The sequence below is a fragment of the Heliangelus exortis genome, chromosome 9 (assembly GCF_036169615.1).
Source record: "Heliangelus exortis chromosome 9, bHelExo1.hap1, whole genome shotgun sequence".
Lineage (NCBI taxonomy): Eukaryota > Metazoa > Chordata > Aves > Apodiformes > Trochilidae > Heliangelus > Heliangelus exortis.
Genome location: NC_092430.1, coordinates 1,477,593 through 1,494,822, shown reverse-complemented (window position 1 = coordinate 1,494,822; position 17,230 = coordinate 1,477,593). Strand labels below are relative to the sequence as shown.

General features: G+C 52.0%; 3 protein-coding genes and 1 long non-coding RNA gene across 4 annotated transcripts in view; 2 read left to right on the top strand and 2 right to left on the bottom strand.

The window, feature by feature from the left end:
* RNF168 (ring finger protein 168) overlaps nucleotides 1-17,230 on the bottom strand; it is a 439,984-nt gene that overhangs the window by 14,676 nt on the left and 408,078 nt on the right. The window lies entirely within an intron of this gene.
* WDR53 (WD repeat domain 53) lies at nucleotides 844-4,394 on the bottom strand. The gene is made up of 2 exons (XM_071751597.1): nucleotides 3,757-4,394; nucleotides 844-2,085 (listed from the first exon to the last, which is right to left on the bottom strand). Exons 1-2 carry the CDS (start codon nucleotides 4,231-4,233, stop codon nucleotides 1,498-1,500), a joined length of 1,065 nt encoding a protein of 354 aa, XP_071607698.1. The 5' UTR covers nucleotides 4,234-4,394; the 3' UTR covers nucleotides 844-1,497.
* Nucleotides 7,162-13,486, top strand: FBXO45 (F-box protein 45). Its single transcript, XM_071751598.1, has 3 exons — nucleotides 7,162-7,665; nucleotides 7,817-8,173; nucleotides 11,004-13,486. The coding sequence occupies exons 1-3, from the start codon at nucleotides 7,372-7,374 to the stop codon at nucleotides 11,187-11,189; spliced, it is 837 nt and encodes a 278-aa protein (XP_071607699.1). The 5' UTR covers nucleotides 7,162-7,371; the 3' UTR covers nucleotides 11,190-13,486.
* Nucleotides 8,187-9,745, top strand: LOC139799564 (uncharacterized). The gene is made up of 2 exons (XR_011727354.1): nucleotides 8,187-8,700; nucleotides 9,563-9,745. It is a non-coding gene; the product is annotated as an uncharacterized lncRNA (long non-coding RNA).

The window sequence follows — 17,230 nt, the reverse complement described above, 5'->3', positions numbered from 1 at the left end:
TATTCTGCTGCTTTTTGTCGTGTCCTGGCTTCATTTTGCTGCCATGCCCATAGGTTTGTGCCTTGGGCCAAAGCCTCCTGCTGTTGAAGGCTGTTCAAGCAGATTGCTTTTCTGCCCTCCCCTCCCCCTTTTGGTTTTTTTCCTGTTTAAAAGGCATGATGGTAAAATCAGTATTGGATGAGTTGCATTTGGTTGCAGGGAGCTGCTCTGAGGATGAAAGACAGCAAGCCCAAGAGAGCTGCAAATCTCCTCCATAAAGGATGGACAACCAGCACACTGGGCTCATGATTTTTAGGAGATGGGTTTGCAAAAAAGCTGGAAATTTTTCCATCTGAAAAGAAAGAAAAGAAAAAAAAGAAAGAAAGAAAAGAAAAAGAAAGAAAAAAAGTAGACAGATGGATAATGTATACCTGGTAATAACAAAGCTGGTGAAACAAGAGAGCATAAACCCCACATCACTGAAGCTGGTCTTCAGCTGGCCCAGGCATTCAGCCTCTTGAAAGATTAAGGACAGCCTGAGAAAAAAAAAAAAAAAAAAAAAAAACAACTTTTATTTTTTTGCCCATACCATGGGAAATCTAGCATGAACTGAACATGTCAAAAGCTGCAGCATTACTTACATTCTCCCCATCTTCAACTTGCAAATTAGGAGATGTCTCTAGAAAGGCAAGTTCTGCTCATCTGGCTTCTGAAGCTTTGGGAAGACTGTGGAAATATTTGGGTAAGGAAGAGCCATGCCTTTGGCACTTTGTATTCCTGTATGTGATGGGGGATACAGTGCACGTCTTGATGCAATTTTGAGTAAATTTGGCAATATCAGAGTGAGTAAAAAGCACGAGGAAGCAGTGGGAGAGAAAGCTTTTATTAAGACAAATGTAGTAGGGTTTTTTTTTCCCTGGGATAAACAACTAAATGAGTAAAACAGCTGCCCAGTTAAACAGATGTTAACATTTTCCTCTGCTCCTTTGCTGACTGCAGTGTGAAGAAATGCATTTGGCAGTGACTTTCAGTAATTTGCTAGCTGATTAGTTAGTGGTTCTCTAGTTTTATGGGAAGCTGCTGACAAAATAAGGTAAAATGTATTTCCACTACAGCCAGTTGAGGCAAACTGTGACACAGCTTCACAGGGAGAGGAATGTCCAGCACTGCACTAGTTCAGAATGCACAGCTCACAACTGCTGAGCCTCAGTGAGCACTGTGGGTGTCTCTGTGAGCATTCATTCCTTCCTCCAAACTCTGGCAGCTTAGTCAGGAACTAATATTACCCCTAACTCTATTGGAACCTGTTTCACTTCAGCTGGAGAAGCAGAGTGCCAGCCCTGCCAGAACCAGCTGCAGGGAGTACCAGCAGCACTGACACCAGAGTGCCAGGCCAGGGACACCATCAGCACACAGCAAACCCCTTCTCCAGGAGGATGAAGCAGGTGTCAGTGTCAGCAGATGGAACTGGGCTCATTTCAAGTGGTTTTTCCCCTGCAGATTCCTGTGGAGCAGTGGCTAAGCTTCAGGCAGTGGGTACACAGACACTGAACTGCTCTGATCAGCAACTAACACTCTTCTGGAGCCTTTGATCTCCGTGCATGAGAGCCAGTTCACCTTCTCTCCATGCTCAATGGTCAGCTTTGGTAAAACTCTGGTGTGTTCATCTGAAGCCACCTGGCTGAGCTTCCTCTCTTTTTGGCTGGAAGCAGGGGCCTGGCCCTTCCTTCTCTGCAGAGATTTTGCTGGACTTTTCCGCCGCTTTCCCGCGTCCCCGCCGACATCCCAGAGCGAGACCTTCCCATCGTTCCCTCCAGTCAACAACCAGTAAGCTCCTGGCATAAAAAGGACCTGTGACACCCCCAGGCTGTGAGCTGGGAACTCCAGCTCATCTTCAAACCTGCCCCCCGTGACTCTGAATATTCTGACTCTGCCATCCTGAGCTCCGCAGGCGAAGATGTTGCCGCAGGATGCCACGGACAGGGAGTGTGCAAGGGGGGGGTTGAGGAACTGCCCAGCTGATTGAGGGCTCTCCTCCTCACATTCACACTCCTGCAGATTTCTGGTCCACAAGGGGCGAGCTTTCTGCAGGTTCCACAGCATAACCTGGAAAAAAAAAAAAAAAAAAGAAAGCGGGGATCGACGATTTGCCCAATTTTTATGTAAAGTCTTCCGCTAGCAGTAAAAAAAAAAAAAAAAACAACACCCAAGCAACCCCATCTCTTGCTGTAGCAGAGCAAAACCAGGCAAGGGGTGCAAGATGTGAGGAGGGGTTGAGCTTCACCTGATAAATACAGCAAATGTTTACAGCGTGCTCTCCAAACCTAATGGTGCCTTGTTCAGCTGAGTCAGTGACTCAGACATTTAGACCATGAAAGGGATGAAAAAGCTGTTGTAAAAGCTTTCCATCCCAGCACTGGCAATCTGAGACCCTGCACATCAATTATGTAAAAGGGACACAGACATCATCACCATTCCCATTTTTAATTCTGGCTCTGCTACCTGCTTGGCCTAAAATCATCACTTCCATCAACGTGCACAAGGCAAACGTTAGTTCAGAGCCTCATTTTTAAGCAGATATGTATTTTTTTTTACATCCAATGAGCAGATCTGTCTGTGCCACTCCCATGTGGCAGCAGGGTGTGCTTTTCCTGATGAGAGGAGGAGGAAGTTGTGCTTTTAGACTTGCCACCTCCCCTCCAGGCCCCTCAGGCCTGAACTTCACTTAAAATCCTACACTCATCTTTTTGTCAACCTAAGGAAGTAAAAAAAAAGAATTTGGAAAATTTCTAACCATTTAGCAAAGGCTGTATCTAGCCTTTGACCATCCATCAGCCCTTGTTTGGGATCCTTATTCTTACTGGATTTCCATGATCCATGGCTTTAGTATGGAAAAACACCACTTGTACTAAATATCAGTATTTTTTCTCCTAGGTGAAGGAGGACTTCAGTTTTAAGAAGACAGGAAACTGCTTAGTGCTGTTAAAGCAAACTTCACCCTAACACCACTAGAACCACAGAAACCTGTGTCAAAGTGATGGTTTTTTTTTCAACCACTGTAAAGAAATTACTGCAAAATGTCAGTTCTAGGTGGCAGCTTTGACAGTGTGACCCAAGACTCCATTAACTCCTGGAACTGCTTTTCTCTGAGTGCTTCCACGAGTGGCATGTGAAAGACAAAGCTTCCTATTGATGAGGACAGAGTAAAAAGCAGAGAACATTTAATGCTGCCAACAGGTTAATCAGGACAAAGGATCAATTGTAAAAAAAGACTTGTCCTTCCATACCACTTGAAAAGAGATTTATCTGCCTGTAGTAAAGTATTTTGATAGCATCAAGAGTAATATTTCTTGATAGCATGATATAGAATATTATAGATAGCTAGAATATGGATGGAATAAATTCTTGATAGCAGCAGCAAGCTTGAAACATTTTGCCTTTTCCTGGGCTCTAATCTGCATTTTGCCTGCAGCCATCAGTGGGGACAAAGAGGGAGCTCAGGGAGCTCATGTGGCACCAGCACCCTTGGCAGTGTGTTCTGCTTCCCCTCCCACCCCACTCACTTTTTAGACTGTAAACAATGAAGGAAAATAAAAATCAGGGAGAGGAACTGCTGAGCAGAAAGTGGCACAGAAAATCTCCTTTAGGGTAAGAAAGGAGCTTTCTGGTGATGCAGGCTGTGCACCCCCCTCTCAGTGACAGTCTGTGGGTGCCTGAGGACACAGGTGGGGAGTCACAGTTCTGCTTCTCTAACAACTCCACGTTTATGCAAGTCACCTGCATGTCCAGCCCACAGGAAACAAGGCTTTGAGGCCTCTGAGGTCGGAAGGCAACCGAGGAGCAGATGTTTGAGTGCCTCAGGGACCTGCTGACCCTCTTGCTGCCCAAGTCCACCACCTTTACTGCCCCCGAATCGTCCGCCGCAGCCAGGACGGTGTCGGTCTCGTTGACAGAGAGGCAGTTGATCTCCTCCTCGTTGACGTGGAAGCATTCCAGGGGTTCCTTGAGGGCCCTGACATCCACCACACTGATGGTTTCTCCGTGGGAGGTGTAGAGCCTGGTGGGACAGCGTGGGGAGAAGAGCAGGGAGGTGACATCCTCTGCCTCCGGGAGCTGCAGCTGCCCTGCCAGGCTGCCTCCCCCAGCCCAGAGGCTCAGCTCTCCTCTCTCTGCCCCCGAGGCCACCAGCCCCTCCGTGTTCACATCCAGGCACAGGACAGAGGAGGAATGCCCACCGCTCCACTTGGCTGCCATGTTCCAAGGAGGAGGCCTCTGAAACAAAAAAAATCCACCTTGAATCGAGCTGCCGTGGGTCTCCTGACAGCAGAAAGCTTATTGAAGCAACAGGGACAGCCCACAGACTGTACTGCAAACTGCTGGCAACATCAGTGTCCAGATAAACCCCAGTGTCCAGATAAACCCTAGTGTCCAGAGAAACCCCAGTGTCCAGAGAAACCCTAGTGGCCAGAGAAACCCTAGTGGCCAGAGAAACCCTAGTGGCCAGATAAACCCCAGTGTCCAGAGAAACCCTAGTGGCCAGAGAAACCCTAGTGGCCAGATAAACTCTAGTGTCCAGATAAACCCCAGTGTCCAGAGAAACCCCAGTGTCCAGATAAACCCCAGTGTCCAGAGAAACCCCAGTGTCCAGATAAACCAAATTCTAGTGGCCAGATAAACCAAACCCTAGTGTTCAGATAAACCAAATTCTGGTGTCCAGATAATCCAAACTCTGGTGTCCAGATAAACCAAACCCCAGTGTCCAGATAAACCCCAGTGTCCAGATAAACCAAACCCCAGTGTCCAGATAAACCCCAGTGTCCAGATCAACCAAACCCCAGTGTCCAGATAAACCCCAGTGTCCAGATAAACCAAATTCTAGTGGCCAGATAAACCAAACCCTAGTGTTCAGATAAACCAAACCCTAGTATTCAGATAAACCAAACTCTGGTGTCCAGATAAACCAAACCCCAGTGTCCAGATAAACCCCAGTGTCCAGATAAACCAAACCCCAGTGTCCAGATAAACCCCAGTGTCCAGATAAACCAAACCCCAGTGTCCAGATAAACCCCAGTGTCCAGATAAACCAAACCCTAGTGTCCAGACAAACCAAACTCTGGTGTCCAGATAAACCAAACCCCAGTGTCCAGATAAACCAAACCCCGGTGTCCAGATAAACCAAACCCCGGTGTCCAGATAAACCAAACCCCAGTGTCCAGATAAACCAAACCCCAGTGTCCAGATCAACCCCAGTGTCCAGATCAACCCCAGTGTCCAGATGAAGCAGGAGCCTCTACAGATCAGATGTGGCTCCAACAATTCAAGCATCAGCCCCAGCATGGGATGGCAGTGATGCAGTCCCTGGAGATCTCCAGCTCTGACCTGGCTGCCTGGGGCAGAGGTGCTGCCTCAGCACATGAGGATCTCTTATCCAAAACACAGTTCTGGATGAGTTTACTGGAAGGGGAAGGTGACAAACTGGTCGAGCCTGTCTGCAGAGCAGCCACAGGGTTCCAGTCTGGGTGAGAGCACATGTGGACACCTCCCTTCCATCCCCGGGCCCAGGCAGTCCCTAACACCAGTTTGTGGGAAAGCCTCAGGACACCTGGAGCAAGGAGAAACATGATGAAATTCAACAAGGGGAAGTGTAGAGTTTTGCATTTGGGGAAGAACAACACGATGTCCCAGTATAGGTTGGGGGCTGAGCTGCTGGAGAGCAGTGTAGGTGAAAGAGACCTGGGGGTCCTGGTAGACAAGAAGATGCCCATGAGCCAGCAATGTGCCCTTGTGGCCAAGAAGGCCAATGGCATCCTGGGGTGCATTAGAAAGGGGGTGGTTAGTAGGTCAAGAGAGGTTCTCCTCCCCCTCTATTCTGCATTGGTGAGGCCACACCTGGAGTATTGTGTCCAGTTCTGGGCCCCTCAGTTCAAGAAGGACAGGGAAGTGCTTGAAAGAGTCCAGCGCAGAGCTACTGAGATGATTAAGGGAGTGGAACATCTCCCTTATGAGGAAAGGCTGAGGGAGCTGGGTCTCTTTAGTTTGGAGAAAAGGAGACTGAGGGGTGACCTCATCAATGTTTTCAAATATGTAAGGGGTGAGTGTCAGGGAGATGGAGTTAGGCTTTTCTCAGTGGTGACCAGTGATAGGACAAGGGGTAATGGGTGTAAATTGGAGCATAGGAGGTTCAAGTTGAATATCAGAAAAAATTTTTTTACTGTAAGGGTGACGGAGCCCTGGAACAGGCTGCCCAGGGGGGTTGTGGAGTCTCCTTCACTGGAGACATTCAAAACCCACCTGGACACGTTCCTAGGGGATGTACTCTAGGGGGCCCTGCTCTGGCAGGGGGGGTTGGACTAGATGATCTTTGAGGTCCCTTCCAACCCCTAGGATTCTAGGATTCTATGAAGGAAGAGGTGGAGGTGAGGAGTGGGATAAGCCCAAAGCACCTGCCTCCCGGACGCTTTCAAAGCACACATCAAAACGAACAAGTTTTAAACCATTGTGCACTCGTCCTTTGCACGTTGCCAACGTGAGGAGGATTTTCCTGGGGCTGGAAAGCACGGAAAGAGGAACAGACACACGACGGGGGCTTTTCGAGGAGCTTAAGGCAGGGTCTGCAGCACTGACCGGGGCCATGGCTGGGCCTCCCCCGGGACAGGATCAGCGAAAAATGACGGCATTCCTGGCAACTGGGTTTATTGCATTACTGGGGGATAAAGGGTTTAGTTTGGGTTTGGGGTTTGTTGGGTTTTGTTTTTCAGCTGCTTTTTTTTTTTTTTTCTTTTTTTTTTTTTCCCTTTATTTTACTATGCTACGCTTTGCCTCTGTTTTTTTTTAAGCCCGTTCTAAAGAGCAACTTCAGCCCCTCAGGAAAATTTCAACATCATCGATTAAATAAAACCCCCAGACCGCGCCGGACACCTTACCCCGCAACTCAGGCGCAAACAATCCTCGGCCAGCCGCTGGCCCGGCTCCGGCCCGCTCCTCAGGATCGGAGCTAACTTTTCTCCGGCTCCCACCTCCTCCGCCGCAGGCCCGGCTCCGGTTCCGCCTCTCGGGAAGACGACGGGGCAGTCCGGTTCGGCGGGGCGGAACCGAAGAGCGGCGGAACCACCCGCCGCGGAGCGAGTCGCTGGGGGAGTGTCTGCCCGCGTGTGCTCCCCGCCCCGCCCCGCCCCGGCGGTCTCTCCGGTGGCTCCGGTGCGCATGCGCGGGGCGGTGCGGGGCGGTGATGGCGGCGCCGCTGTGGCCGCGGCTGTGGCTGCGGCTGTGCCGCTCCCCCTCGCTGTGAGCGGCGTCGGGGCCCGCCGCCCGCACCCCTGACACCGGCTGGGCAAAAGGGGTGAGCGGCGGCGGCCCCAGCCGTGCCGGGGAGCGGGGGAAGGAGGGAGGGTCATGGCGGCGGGTCCCGGCCCCGGCCCCGGCGGAGGTAGCGGCGGGGCGGTGTCGGCGGCGGCGGCGTCGGTGGGAGGCGCGGGCTGGCGGTTGCCGGGCCGGGTGCTGGAGTTGGTGTTCTCGTACCTGGAGCTGCGGGAGCTGCGGAGCTGCGCGCTGGTCTGCAAGCTGTGGCACCGCGTCCTGCACGGCGACGAGAACAGCGAGGTGTGGCGCAGCCTGGCCGCACGCTGCCTGGCGGAGGAGGCCCTGCGCACCGACATCCTCTGCAACGTGCCCACATACAAGGGCAAGGTGAGAGCCCCCGCACCTCCCCGCGCCGCGCCGGGACTCCTCCTCGGGGCTCCCGGGGACACCCTGGAAAGCGCGGGGTGCGGGAAACACGAGGGGGTTCGATCTCAGCCCCCTCCTTCTCCCTCTGCTCCTCCTCCTCCTCCTCCCTCAGGTCCGTGCCTTCCACCACGCCTTCAGCACCAACGACTGCTCCCGGAACGTCTACATCAAGAAGAACGGCTTCACCCTGCACCGCAACCCCATCGCCCAGAGCACGGACGGGGCGCGGACCAAGATCGGTTTCAGCGAGGGTCGTCACGCGTGGGAGGTGTGGTGGGAGGGCCCCCTGGGCACCGTGGCCGTCATCGGCATCGCCACCAAGCGGGCGGCCATGCAGTGCCAGGGCTACGTGGCCCTGCTGGGCAGCGATGACCAGAGCTGGGGCTGGAACCTGGTGGACAATAACTTGCTGCACAACGGGGAGGTGAACGGCAGCTTCCCCCAGTGCAATAACGCCCCCAAATACCAGGTGAGGGGGGCCGGGGGGCTGCCTGGAAGATTTCTTCCTCGTGTTGTCTGTCTGTCGGCCGGGTGGAGATGAAATGCACATTTAAAAGCATCTTCGGGGGGAGGGTGCTGAGCCCCTGGTTGCCCCCCAGAGCTGTGGCTGCCCCATGCCTGGAAATGTTCCAGGCCAGGTGGGATGGGGCTTGGAGCAACCTGAGCTGTGGGAGGGGTCCCTGCCCATGCAGGGGGTTGGAACTGGATGAGCTTTCGGGTCCTTTCCAACCCGAAACCAGTCTGGGGTTCTGTAAGGCAAATCGTGCTGCCTTGTGAGGCCTTTTCTCCCTTCCTTTGCTGCTTCCTCAGGCTAGACCTGTGTGTGGTGTCTGACACAACCTGACCCTCAGCTGTTTCCAGACTTTTCACTCAGCTCCGTGGCTACTCTGTGTCTCTTTGGACACCCTGTTGCTGTTAAAAACAACAGCTGAAAGCCCTCTGAAGTCAGGAGTGCCCCCCCAGCAAGGTGGATGCGTGTCTGTGTGTCTGTCTGTGGTGCCATCCCTCCTGGTGTATCATAGAATCACAGAATGGGCTGGGTTGGAAGGGAGCTCAGAGCTCATCAAGTCCAACCCTTGCTCCACTCCCCCCGTGGTTCCCAGCCCATGGCACTGAGTGCCACATCCAGGCTCTTTGGAAATATCTCCAGGGATGGAGAATCCACCCCTTCCCTGGGCAGCCCATTCCAATGGCTGATCACCCTCTCCAGAAAGAAATTCTTTCTAATGTCCAACCTAAACCTCCCCTGGCACAACTTGAGCCCTCTTGTGCCCTCTTGTCTTGCTGAGAGTTGCCTGGGAAAAGAGCCCAACCCCCCCCCTGGCTCCAACCTCCTTTCAGGGAGTTGGAGAGAGTGATGAGGTCTCCCCTGAGCCTCCTCTTCTCCAGCCTCAACACCCCCAGCTCCCTCAGCCCTTCCTCACAGGACTTGTGCTGGATCCCTTCACAGCCTCCTTGCTCTTCTCTGGACCTGCTCCAGCACCTCAAGCTCCTTCCTGAGCTGAGGGGCCCAGAACTGGACACAGGACTCAAGCTGTGGCCTCCCCAGGGCTGAGCACAGGGGCAGAATCCCTTCCCTGGACCTGCTGGCCACGCTGTTCCTGAGCCAGGCCAAAGTGAGTGCCACATCCAGGCTCTTTTGAAATATCTCCAGGGATGGAGAATCCACCCCTTCCCTGGGCAGCCCATTCCAATGCCTGAGCACCCTCTCCAGAAAGAAATTCTTTCTCATGTCCAACCTAAACCTCCCCTGGCACAACTTGAGACCTCTTGTGCCCTCTTGTCTTGCTGAGAGTTGCCTGGGAAAAGAGCCCAACCCCCCCCCGGCTCCAACCTCCTTTCAGGGAGTTGGAGAGAGTGATGAGGTCTCCTCTGAGCAGGGCAGGGTGAGCTGAGGTTAGTGCTGAGGGAAGAGTTTTCCTGCAAAAACCTGCAGCAGTGCTGAGTGCTGCTCCCTGGCACTGTTCCCGTGGGTGACTCCCCTTGGCTGGGATCTGATCTTCAGATAATTTCAGGTTATTAAAGCTCGAGTGCCATTGCACCTCGTGGTCCTCGTGGAAGTGTTTATCTGTTCACCTGGCTCCTCACACAAGTGCATTTTGTCTGTGTTACAGCCTAAGCTGTGTACATGACAATTTCATCACTCTGTGGCCTTGTACCAGTGCTGCCTGGTGTTTCAGGTGTCTGTGTGTCAGGCTGATAATCCTGAATTCCATGGAAAAGTTAACCAGCAAGCACTCCATTCTTTCTGAAGGTTATACCTGCTGGCTTTGCAAGTGATACCTAAAATTAGAGTAATTAAAGAGATTTTAGGTCCGGGTTGATGCTTTCCAGGCCCTGACTCTTTGTGGTTTTGCTTTCTGCTGCCCCTGTCTTGGCACCAGAGTGAGGAAGGGATTTGAGGCTGAGTCTCCAGCTCGTGTTGCTCCTTCCTCTTTACAAAGAGCTGAGAGCTGGAAGCTGTGATCCTGTGGAGTATTTTGTGTTCAGGAGGGCACAGAGGGTGATCTGCTCACCCAAAGCACTGCAAGGAAGCTGGTGTTGGTTAGAAGGGAAATGTGCTGGCTGGAAGAAAGCCTCAGCACTGGGGCTGGCTGGTGAAGCAGCAGAGGTCTGTGTGTGCTTGCTGCTGCTGAGTGGAGCTGGATTTATGTCTCAGCTTCTGCTGGGTAAATGCAGGAAGCACCCTGCGTGCCCAGATCCCTGTCTCCTGCTGTGGCCAGGGTTGGTTTTCCAGTTTGTGCTTTTTTTGCCTGAGCTTGGAGCTGGTGTTTTCCTCTGCCTTGCTGAGGGAATCCTTGGTCAGTGACAGCACCTGCATCAGTGGTGTGTTCTGGTATGTGGTTTGTGAGACAAGTTTATGTGAACTTGTTCTAAAACAAGTTCCTTATCTCTAAAATTGCTCCCCACAGAGCAATTACTGCTCAGCAATTGCAAGAGCTCAGGTAGCTTGGAGGCTGTGACTGAAAAGTTTCCAGAACTGCCTCCTGCTGAAGCTTGTGAGGTGCAGTGTGCTCACTTCTCCTGCTCTCTCAGGGTTACATTTATTGGTGGTTAGCTACAGGCTGCCCACTGGGAATGCTCAGCAGAGGTGCTTGGGATCCTACTGCATTGAAGGGAAACTGAGAAATTCCTGTCATAACAGCAGAAGAATAATGAGAAACAGAAAACCCTGGTTTTAAGATTATTTACTGTCTTCTCTGTGCTTTACTTATAAATCTTCAGTCAAATATGCTGACTCTCTGCATTTTGTTTTGGTTTTTTGTTACTTTACTCTCCCCTCCTGTCTCTGTTTCCAGATAGGTGAAAGGATCCGAGTTATCCTGGACATGGAAGACAAAACATTAGCATTTGAGAGAGGCTATGAGTTCTTGGGAGTTGCCTTCAGAGGACTGCCAAAAGTTTGTCTGTATCCAGCAGTGTCTGCTGTGTATGGGAACACAGAAGTGACTTTGGTCTACCTGGGAAAACCTCTGGATGGATGACCTCTGGGTGGATTTTTTCCGTGGGGTCATCGAGATGTGGATGATCAGGAGGAGAAATCTGCATGTTGGTTAGAGGGAAAGGTGTATTACAGGAAAACAACCAACCAACCAAACAAAAGAAAGGTGTGAGTGTGTGTCCAGGAGCCCTGGAGGGAATCACGTGGAGTTGTGAAACGGAGGACCAGCCATACTTCAGGAATTGAGTTACATTTCCTCTTTCTACCAGGCCAGAAGAATCCTCAGGGTTGCAGCTGGTTGTGTGGGAAGCTGACCCGTGCATGTTGCAGCAGATTTCATTGCTAAGCTGGCAGTGTGTGTAACCTCAAATATTTAAGAAAAGGATTTTTGCTATCAAACTGCTCGAGGAAGTTAACCTGAGGTTTCTAAGTAGCCTGTTTTGTGGAAGACTCCCATTTTAAAACTGGTTGTTCCTCCCCTCCTTTGGACCAGCGTGAGGACAGGAGGAGAACAAGTCTGGTTGGGGTTTATTTACAGTTTTTTTTAACATAATGAGAAGCATGGTCTGTCTGGACTGCCCTTCACTAGTACGATGATCCAAAATGTGTGCAGCTATTTTTAAGTGTATTTTAAGGGTTGTGTATATATTTAGGACACGTGGAGAAGAACAGCTCAAAGAAAGGGTTTGCTTTGTTCTAACTGGGATGGAGTTTCTTTCTGAAGGGGACAGCCCCCTTACCACGTGGCATCAGCAGACACCCCTCAGACAGGTATGTGACATCCCTTTCAGTGTACTTGTGTGGTGGTGTGAAGCATTTGGAGATGCTCTTGTGGATATGGTGCTGCACTGGGTCATTTTCTCTGAAAGGTTCTGTAGGAAATGCAAAATGCTTTCCCCACAAGTTTATTTGCCCAAGATTTTCTCTCCCCTTTCAGAAAGGAAGCAGCAGCACAGCAGTGAGCTCATCTTCCTTTCAACACTCTTCTAAAGCCATTCTTCCACTGTCTATTCACTGTTGCAAAGTGTTTTGAAATAATAAGGAAGGAACATTCCCTGTCTGAATCCAGACCTTACTTTCAGCTTAAAAGGCTTTAAAACTTGGCTTTAATAAAAAGCCAAAACCTTTCTTTAATGAAATAAAATCCCCCAGTACCCAAGTAGTCACCTCCCTGTTTTCAGTCAGGACAAGTAAACCTCTCCCCAAGCCTTTGATGGGGACTCAGTGTTCAGGCTTTTCACTTCTTCCTCTGGATTTCTGGCCTCCACAAGCCAGGCTGAGTGTGAAGCTGAGGGGTGTAGTCAGGAGGGACTCCTGGGTGAAACCACTTCTCTCTGATGTTGGGAGGTTTGCAGCAAGCCCCAGAAGAGCTCCTGGGGATGAGCAGTAATGTTTGTGAGGCCTGCAGCCAGCTCTTGACTCTGGTGTCTTGTTGGCTGGGTGTTTCCCAGAGCTGGGAATGCTTGTCAGAGAGAGGGAGAAGGAAATATTTATCCAACCTCTGGTTTTGCTTTGTTTGTGCTAGAGAAGCTGAGTGGCTTCAGATGGGACAGTTCTCTGAGCACAGGAGAGGGGTTCCTCTCAGCCTGGAGCTCTTTCCTCCCCCCATTCCTCAAGAACCTGGGCTGTCAGCAGGTGAGAGGCTGCTGACCAGCTGTCCTGGGAGTGCTTTTTTACCCAGCAGGTAACCAGGTTCTGCTCTGGCACAGAGTATGTGCATCATTGCCAGGTTAAAGGATTTTAAAGTGTTTGTTTGTTTTGTGTGTTGTTTGTTGCTTAAAGGCAATCATCAAGGTCTGTTCCTCATGGCTGCATTAAAGAAACAAATCAGGCAGTGACAGATTCAGGTGGTACTGAGGACAAGTGAATAAATGAGGTGGTGTGGGCATACCAGTGCCTTTTGGAAAAGTCTGTTGCAAACATGGATTGTGCTGGACTGCAAGGGATAATAAATAGAGAATGACAGTGGGTGCCTGAGGGGAGGGAAAAAGGAGAGAAAACCCTGTCCAGTTTCAGGAGGTAAACTTGTCCCCAAGTTGAACACATTGTCTGTGCAGTCCTGGAAGATGTGACCTTTGTGCTTGTTCATGAATCCAGTGAGATGCAAGTAAATACTGAGAAGTTCTGAGGAGTTTTGTTCATAAATTAAGGTTGATTCCCATTCTTCAGACTTCATCTCGCCCTCTGAATCATTTCACTCCAAATTAGAAGTGCTGAAAGTTGGACATTCCTTAAAGGTGGGCTTGAGGGGGGACTCACTTGTGTTAAGATGATAACTTGTTCCTGGAGACCAGTGCTGGCTGTACAAAAAAATAAAATAAACTCTGCTGTTATTCAGAAGGATCTGTTGGTGTGGATTGTTGTAATGACACCCCTGGTGTGGTGAGAGGGGGTGGCAGGCACCTGGTGTTGGGGTGTTGGGGCTTTTCCCCAGCCTGGCTGCTTGAAAAGGGAGAATCTGATGAGTGGGTGATGAGAACCTGGAAACTCAGTGTCTGGTAGCTGGGATTGGGAAGCTGCATCCCCCAGAACTCGAGTCCTGTGTCCAGTTCTGGGCCCCTCAGCTCAGGAAGGAGATTGAGGTGCTGGAGCAGGTCCAGAGAAGAGCAAGGAGGCTGGGAAGGGATCCAGCACAAGTCCTGTGAGGTGAGGCTGAGGGAGCTGGGGGTGTTGAGGCTGGAGAAGAGGAGGCTCAGGGGAGACCTCATCACTCTCTCCAACTCCCTGAAAGGAGGTTGGAGCCAGGGGGGGGTTGGGCTCTTTTCCCAGGCAACTCTCAGCAAGACAAGAGGGCACAAGAGGTCTCAAGTTGTGCCAGGGGAGGTTTAGGTTGGACATTAGAAAGAATTTCTTTCTGGAGAGGGTGATCAGAGATTGGAATGGGCTGCCCAGGGAAGGGGTGGATTCTCCATCCCTGGAGATATTTCCAAAGAGCCTGGATGTGGCACTCAGTGCCATGGGCTGGGAACCACGGGGGGAGTGGAGCAAGGGTTGGACTTGATGAGCTCTGAGGTCCCTTCCAACCCAGCCAATTCTGGGATTCTATGAACGGGGCTGTAGGGAAAAGGCTTCCTGAGCAGAGCTCCTCTTGCCTGGGACTGGGGCAGTGGCTGCCCTGCTGCTGTACCCAGGTGCTGTTCCCAGCCAGCTTCTTGCCTTCTCTCTGGTCCCTCAGCTCCCTGTACCCAAGTTCAGTGTTTGGCAGTGCTTGTAGGGAGACAGAGGTGATTTTGAGGAAGAAGTAGGAGCCTGTGGTGTGGTTGTTTGCTCCAAGGCACTTTCCAAGCTCTGCACCAAGGATTTGTTTCTAAGTGGTGCACTTGAGGCTGTGATCTCTGTGAGCTGCTCAGGAGACAGGCTGGCTTGGCAGGAACATGGGATCCCTTTGGGAGCCTGAGGTACTGGAGCAGTCAGCTTGAGAGCTGTTTGGGGCTTTTCCCTGCCCCAGCTAATGATTTCACTGCCTGGGCCAGGAGGAGCAGCAATGGTTCATAGCTCCCATAACAGAAATCAGTCAGGTTCACAGGTCTTGGTTTCAGTATCCTGCAGGTTATCCACTGTTTTTCTGTGGATAAGGCACAGACCAGTTCCTCTGAGACAATCTGAATCAAGTTTATTAACCCTCAAGCTGCATTTTATAGCCAAGCCTCCCCCCTCCCCAGTGCTCCTTTGTGTTCTTCCCCAGCTTTCTTGTAATTTTCCAACTTCTTCTCTGCAGCCAATGCCAGCACAAAGCAAATCTTCTCCTTGCCCAGCACAGCTCAGCTCCTCTCCTAAAGGATCCTAAAGGATCATTGCTTTTTCTCCAGGGTCTTTGCAGAGTTGCCATTCCCATAACATCTTCACCAAGTCCCACATCTCTGTAAGTGTTCAGTCTATTGTTTGAGTAAAACTCTGAATTTAATGGGGTTTTAAGTGTGCTGTGGAATCTGTTGGGGGCTTAGCACTTGGTCACCTGTCTGCTCACACTTGTGTGGCTGAGGAAGCAAAGAGCTGGATGTGACCTTGTGTTTTGGGGACAGTCTGCTCACAGATGGGGTGCTGGATTCTTGTGTTGGCCTGAAGTCAGTGGCATGACTTCTGCTGCCCTAAGTGGGCAGAGGGGTGGACTCTCCCTCTCCCATCTCCCATCTCCCATCTCCCATCTCCCATCTCCCATCTCCCATCTCCCATCTCCCATCTCCCATCTCCCATCTCCCATCTCCCATCTCCCATCTCCCATCTCCCATCTCCCATCTCCCATCTCCCATCTCCCATCTCCCATCTCCCATCTCCCTCTCCCTCTCCCATCTCCCCCTCCATCTCATCTCTCTCCCCCTCTCCCCCTCTCCCCCTCTCCCCCTCTCCCCCTCTCCCCCTCTCCCCCTCTCCCCCTCTCCCCCTCTCCCCCTCTCCCCCCCTCCCCCCCTCCCCCCCTCCCCCCCTCTCCCCCCCTCTCTCTCCCTCCCCCTCCCCCTCCCCCTCCCCCCCTCCCCCCCTCCCCCCCTCCCCCCCTCCCTCCCTCTCTCCCCCTCTCCCTCTCCCTCATCTCCATCTCCGTCTCCCTCTCCCTCTCCTCCTCCCTCTCCCTCTCCCTCTCCAGGTGGTGTGGGAAACTCCCTCTCATATGGCGATTTTCTTAAACATTTTTTTTTTCCCCCTCCCCACTTAAAACGCAGCAGTGAGCAGACATTTTGGGGCATCCTGTGTGTGCCTTCCAGTAGCAAAGCACCATTTGGTTGTGCCACTTTTGGCCACGTTTCAGGTGACAAACCTAGCCAGGAGCAGATGGCCCTGATCCTGCTGCTTGCCGTGGACGTGGCTGGGTCCTTCTCTGCTTCCCTCAGGATCCAGCAGGGAGCTGGAACCAGAAGAGTTTTTCTCTCCCCTTAGTGGTGATTTGCACTTCCTTCACACAGGTGTCTTTTCCAGGGGGCTGCCTCTATTTTATCTCACTGGGATGCTGACAGCAGGGATGAGTTCAAATAATGCTTGGCCTAACATCAGTTTGATCACACACAACAGCAAAGCCTTTGGCACCGTCTCCCACAGCATTCTCCTGAAAAAGCTGTCAGGCCACAGCTTGGACAGGGGCATCTGTGCTGGGTTAGGAACTGGCTGGAGGGCCGGGCCCAGAGAGTGGTGCTGAACGGGGCTGCATCAAAATGGCGGCCGTGGTGTCCCCCAGGGATCAGTGTTGGGCCCAGTGCTGTTTAATATCTTTAGTGAGGATTGAGATGAGGGGATTGAGTCCATCATCAGCAAATCTGCAGATGACACTGAGCTGGGGGGAGTGTGGATCAGCTGGAAGGCAGGAGGGCTCTGCAGAGGGACCTGGAGAGACTGGAGAGTTGGGCTGATCCCAACGGGATGAGGTTCAAGAAGGCCAAGTGCCGGGTCCTGCACTTTGGCCACAACAACCCCATGGGGAGCTCCAGGCTGGGCACAGAGTGGCAGAAAGGGAGCTGGGAGTCTGGATTGCCAGGAAGCTGAAGAGGAGGCAGCAGTGTGCCCAGGTGGCCAAGAAGGCCAATGGCATCCTGGGCTGTCTCAGGAACAGCGTGGCCAGCAGGTCCAGGGAAGGGATTCTGCCCCTGTGCTCAGCCCTGGGGAGGCCACAGCTTGAGTCCTGTGTCCAGTTCTGGGCCCCTCAGCTCAGGAAGGAGATTGAGGTGCTGGAGCAGGTCCAGAGAAGAGCAAGGAGGCTGGGAAGGGATCCAGCACAAGTCCTGTGAGGAAGGGCTGAGGGAGCTGGGGGTGTTGAGGCTGGAGAAGAGGAGGCTCAGGGGAGACCTCATCACTCTCTCCAACTCCCTGAAAGGAGGTTGGAGCCAGGGGGGGTTGGGCTCTTTTCCCAGGCAACTCTCAGCAAGACAAGAGGGCACAAGAGGTCTCAAGTTGTGCCAGGGGAGGTTTAGGTTGGACATTAGAAAGAATTTCTTTCTGGAGAGGGTGCTCAGCCATTGGAATGGGCTGCCCAGGGAAGGGGTGGATTCTCCATCCCTGGAGGTTCTTAAGAAGAGCCTGGATGTGGCACTCAGTGCCATGGGCTGGGAACCACGGGGGGAGTGGAGCAAGGGTTGGACTTGATGAGCTCTGAGGTCC

Excerpts from the sequence above, each read along its gene's own strand:
- WDR53 (XM_071751597.1), bottom strand. The coding sequence starts at position 4,233 with ATGGCAGCCAAGTGGAGCGGTGGGCATTCCTCCTCTGTCCTGTGCCTG. Across the intron at positions 2,086-3,756 it reads CCTGTGGGCTGGACATGCAG|GTTATGCTGTGGAACCTGCA; the intron begins GTGACTTGCATA and ends TTTTTTTTCCAG.
- FBXO45 (XM_071751598.1), top strand. The coding sequence starts at position 7,372 with ATGGCGGCGGGTCCCGGCCCCGGCCCCGGCGGAGGTAGCGGCGGGGCG. Across the intron at positions 7,666-7,816 it reads TGCCCACATACAAGGGCAAG|GTCCGTGCCTTCCACCACGC; the intron begins GTGAGAGCCCCC and ends CTCCTCCCTCAG. Across the intron at positions 8,174-11,003 it reads ATAACGCCCCCAAATACCAG|ATAGGTGAAAGGATCCGAGT; the intron begins GTGAGGGGGGCC and ends CTCTGTTTCCAG.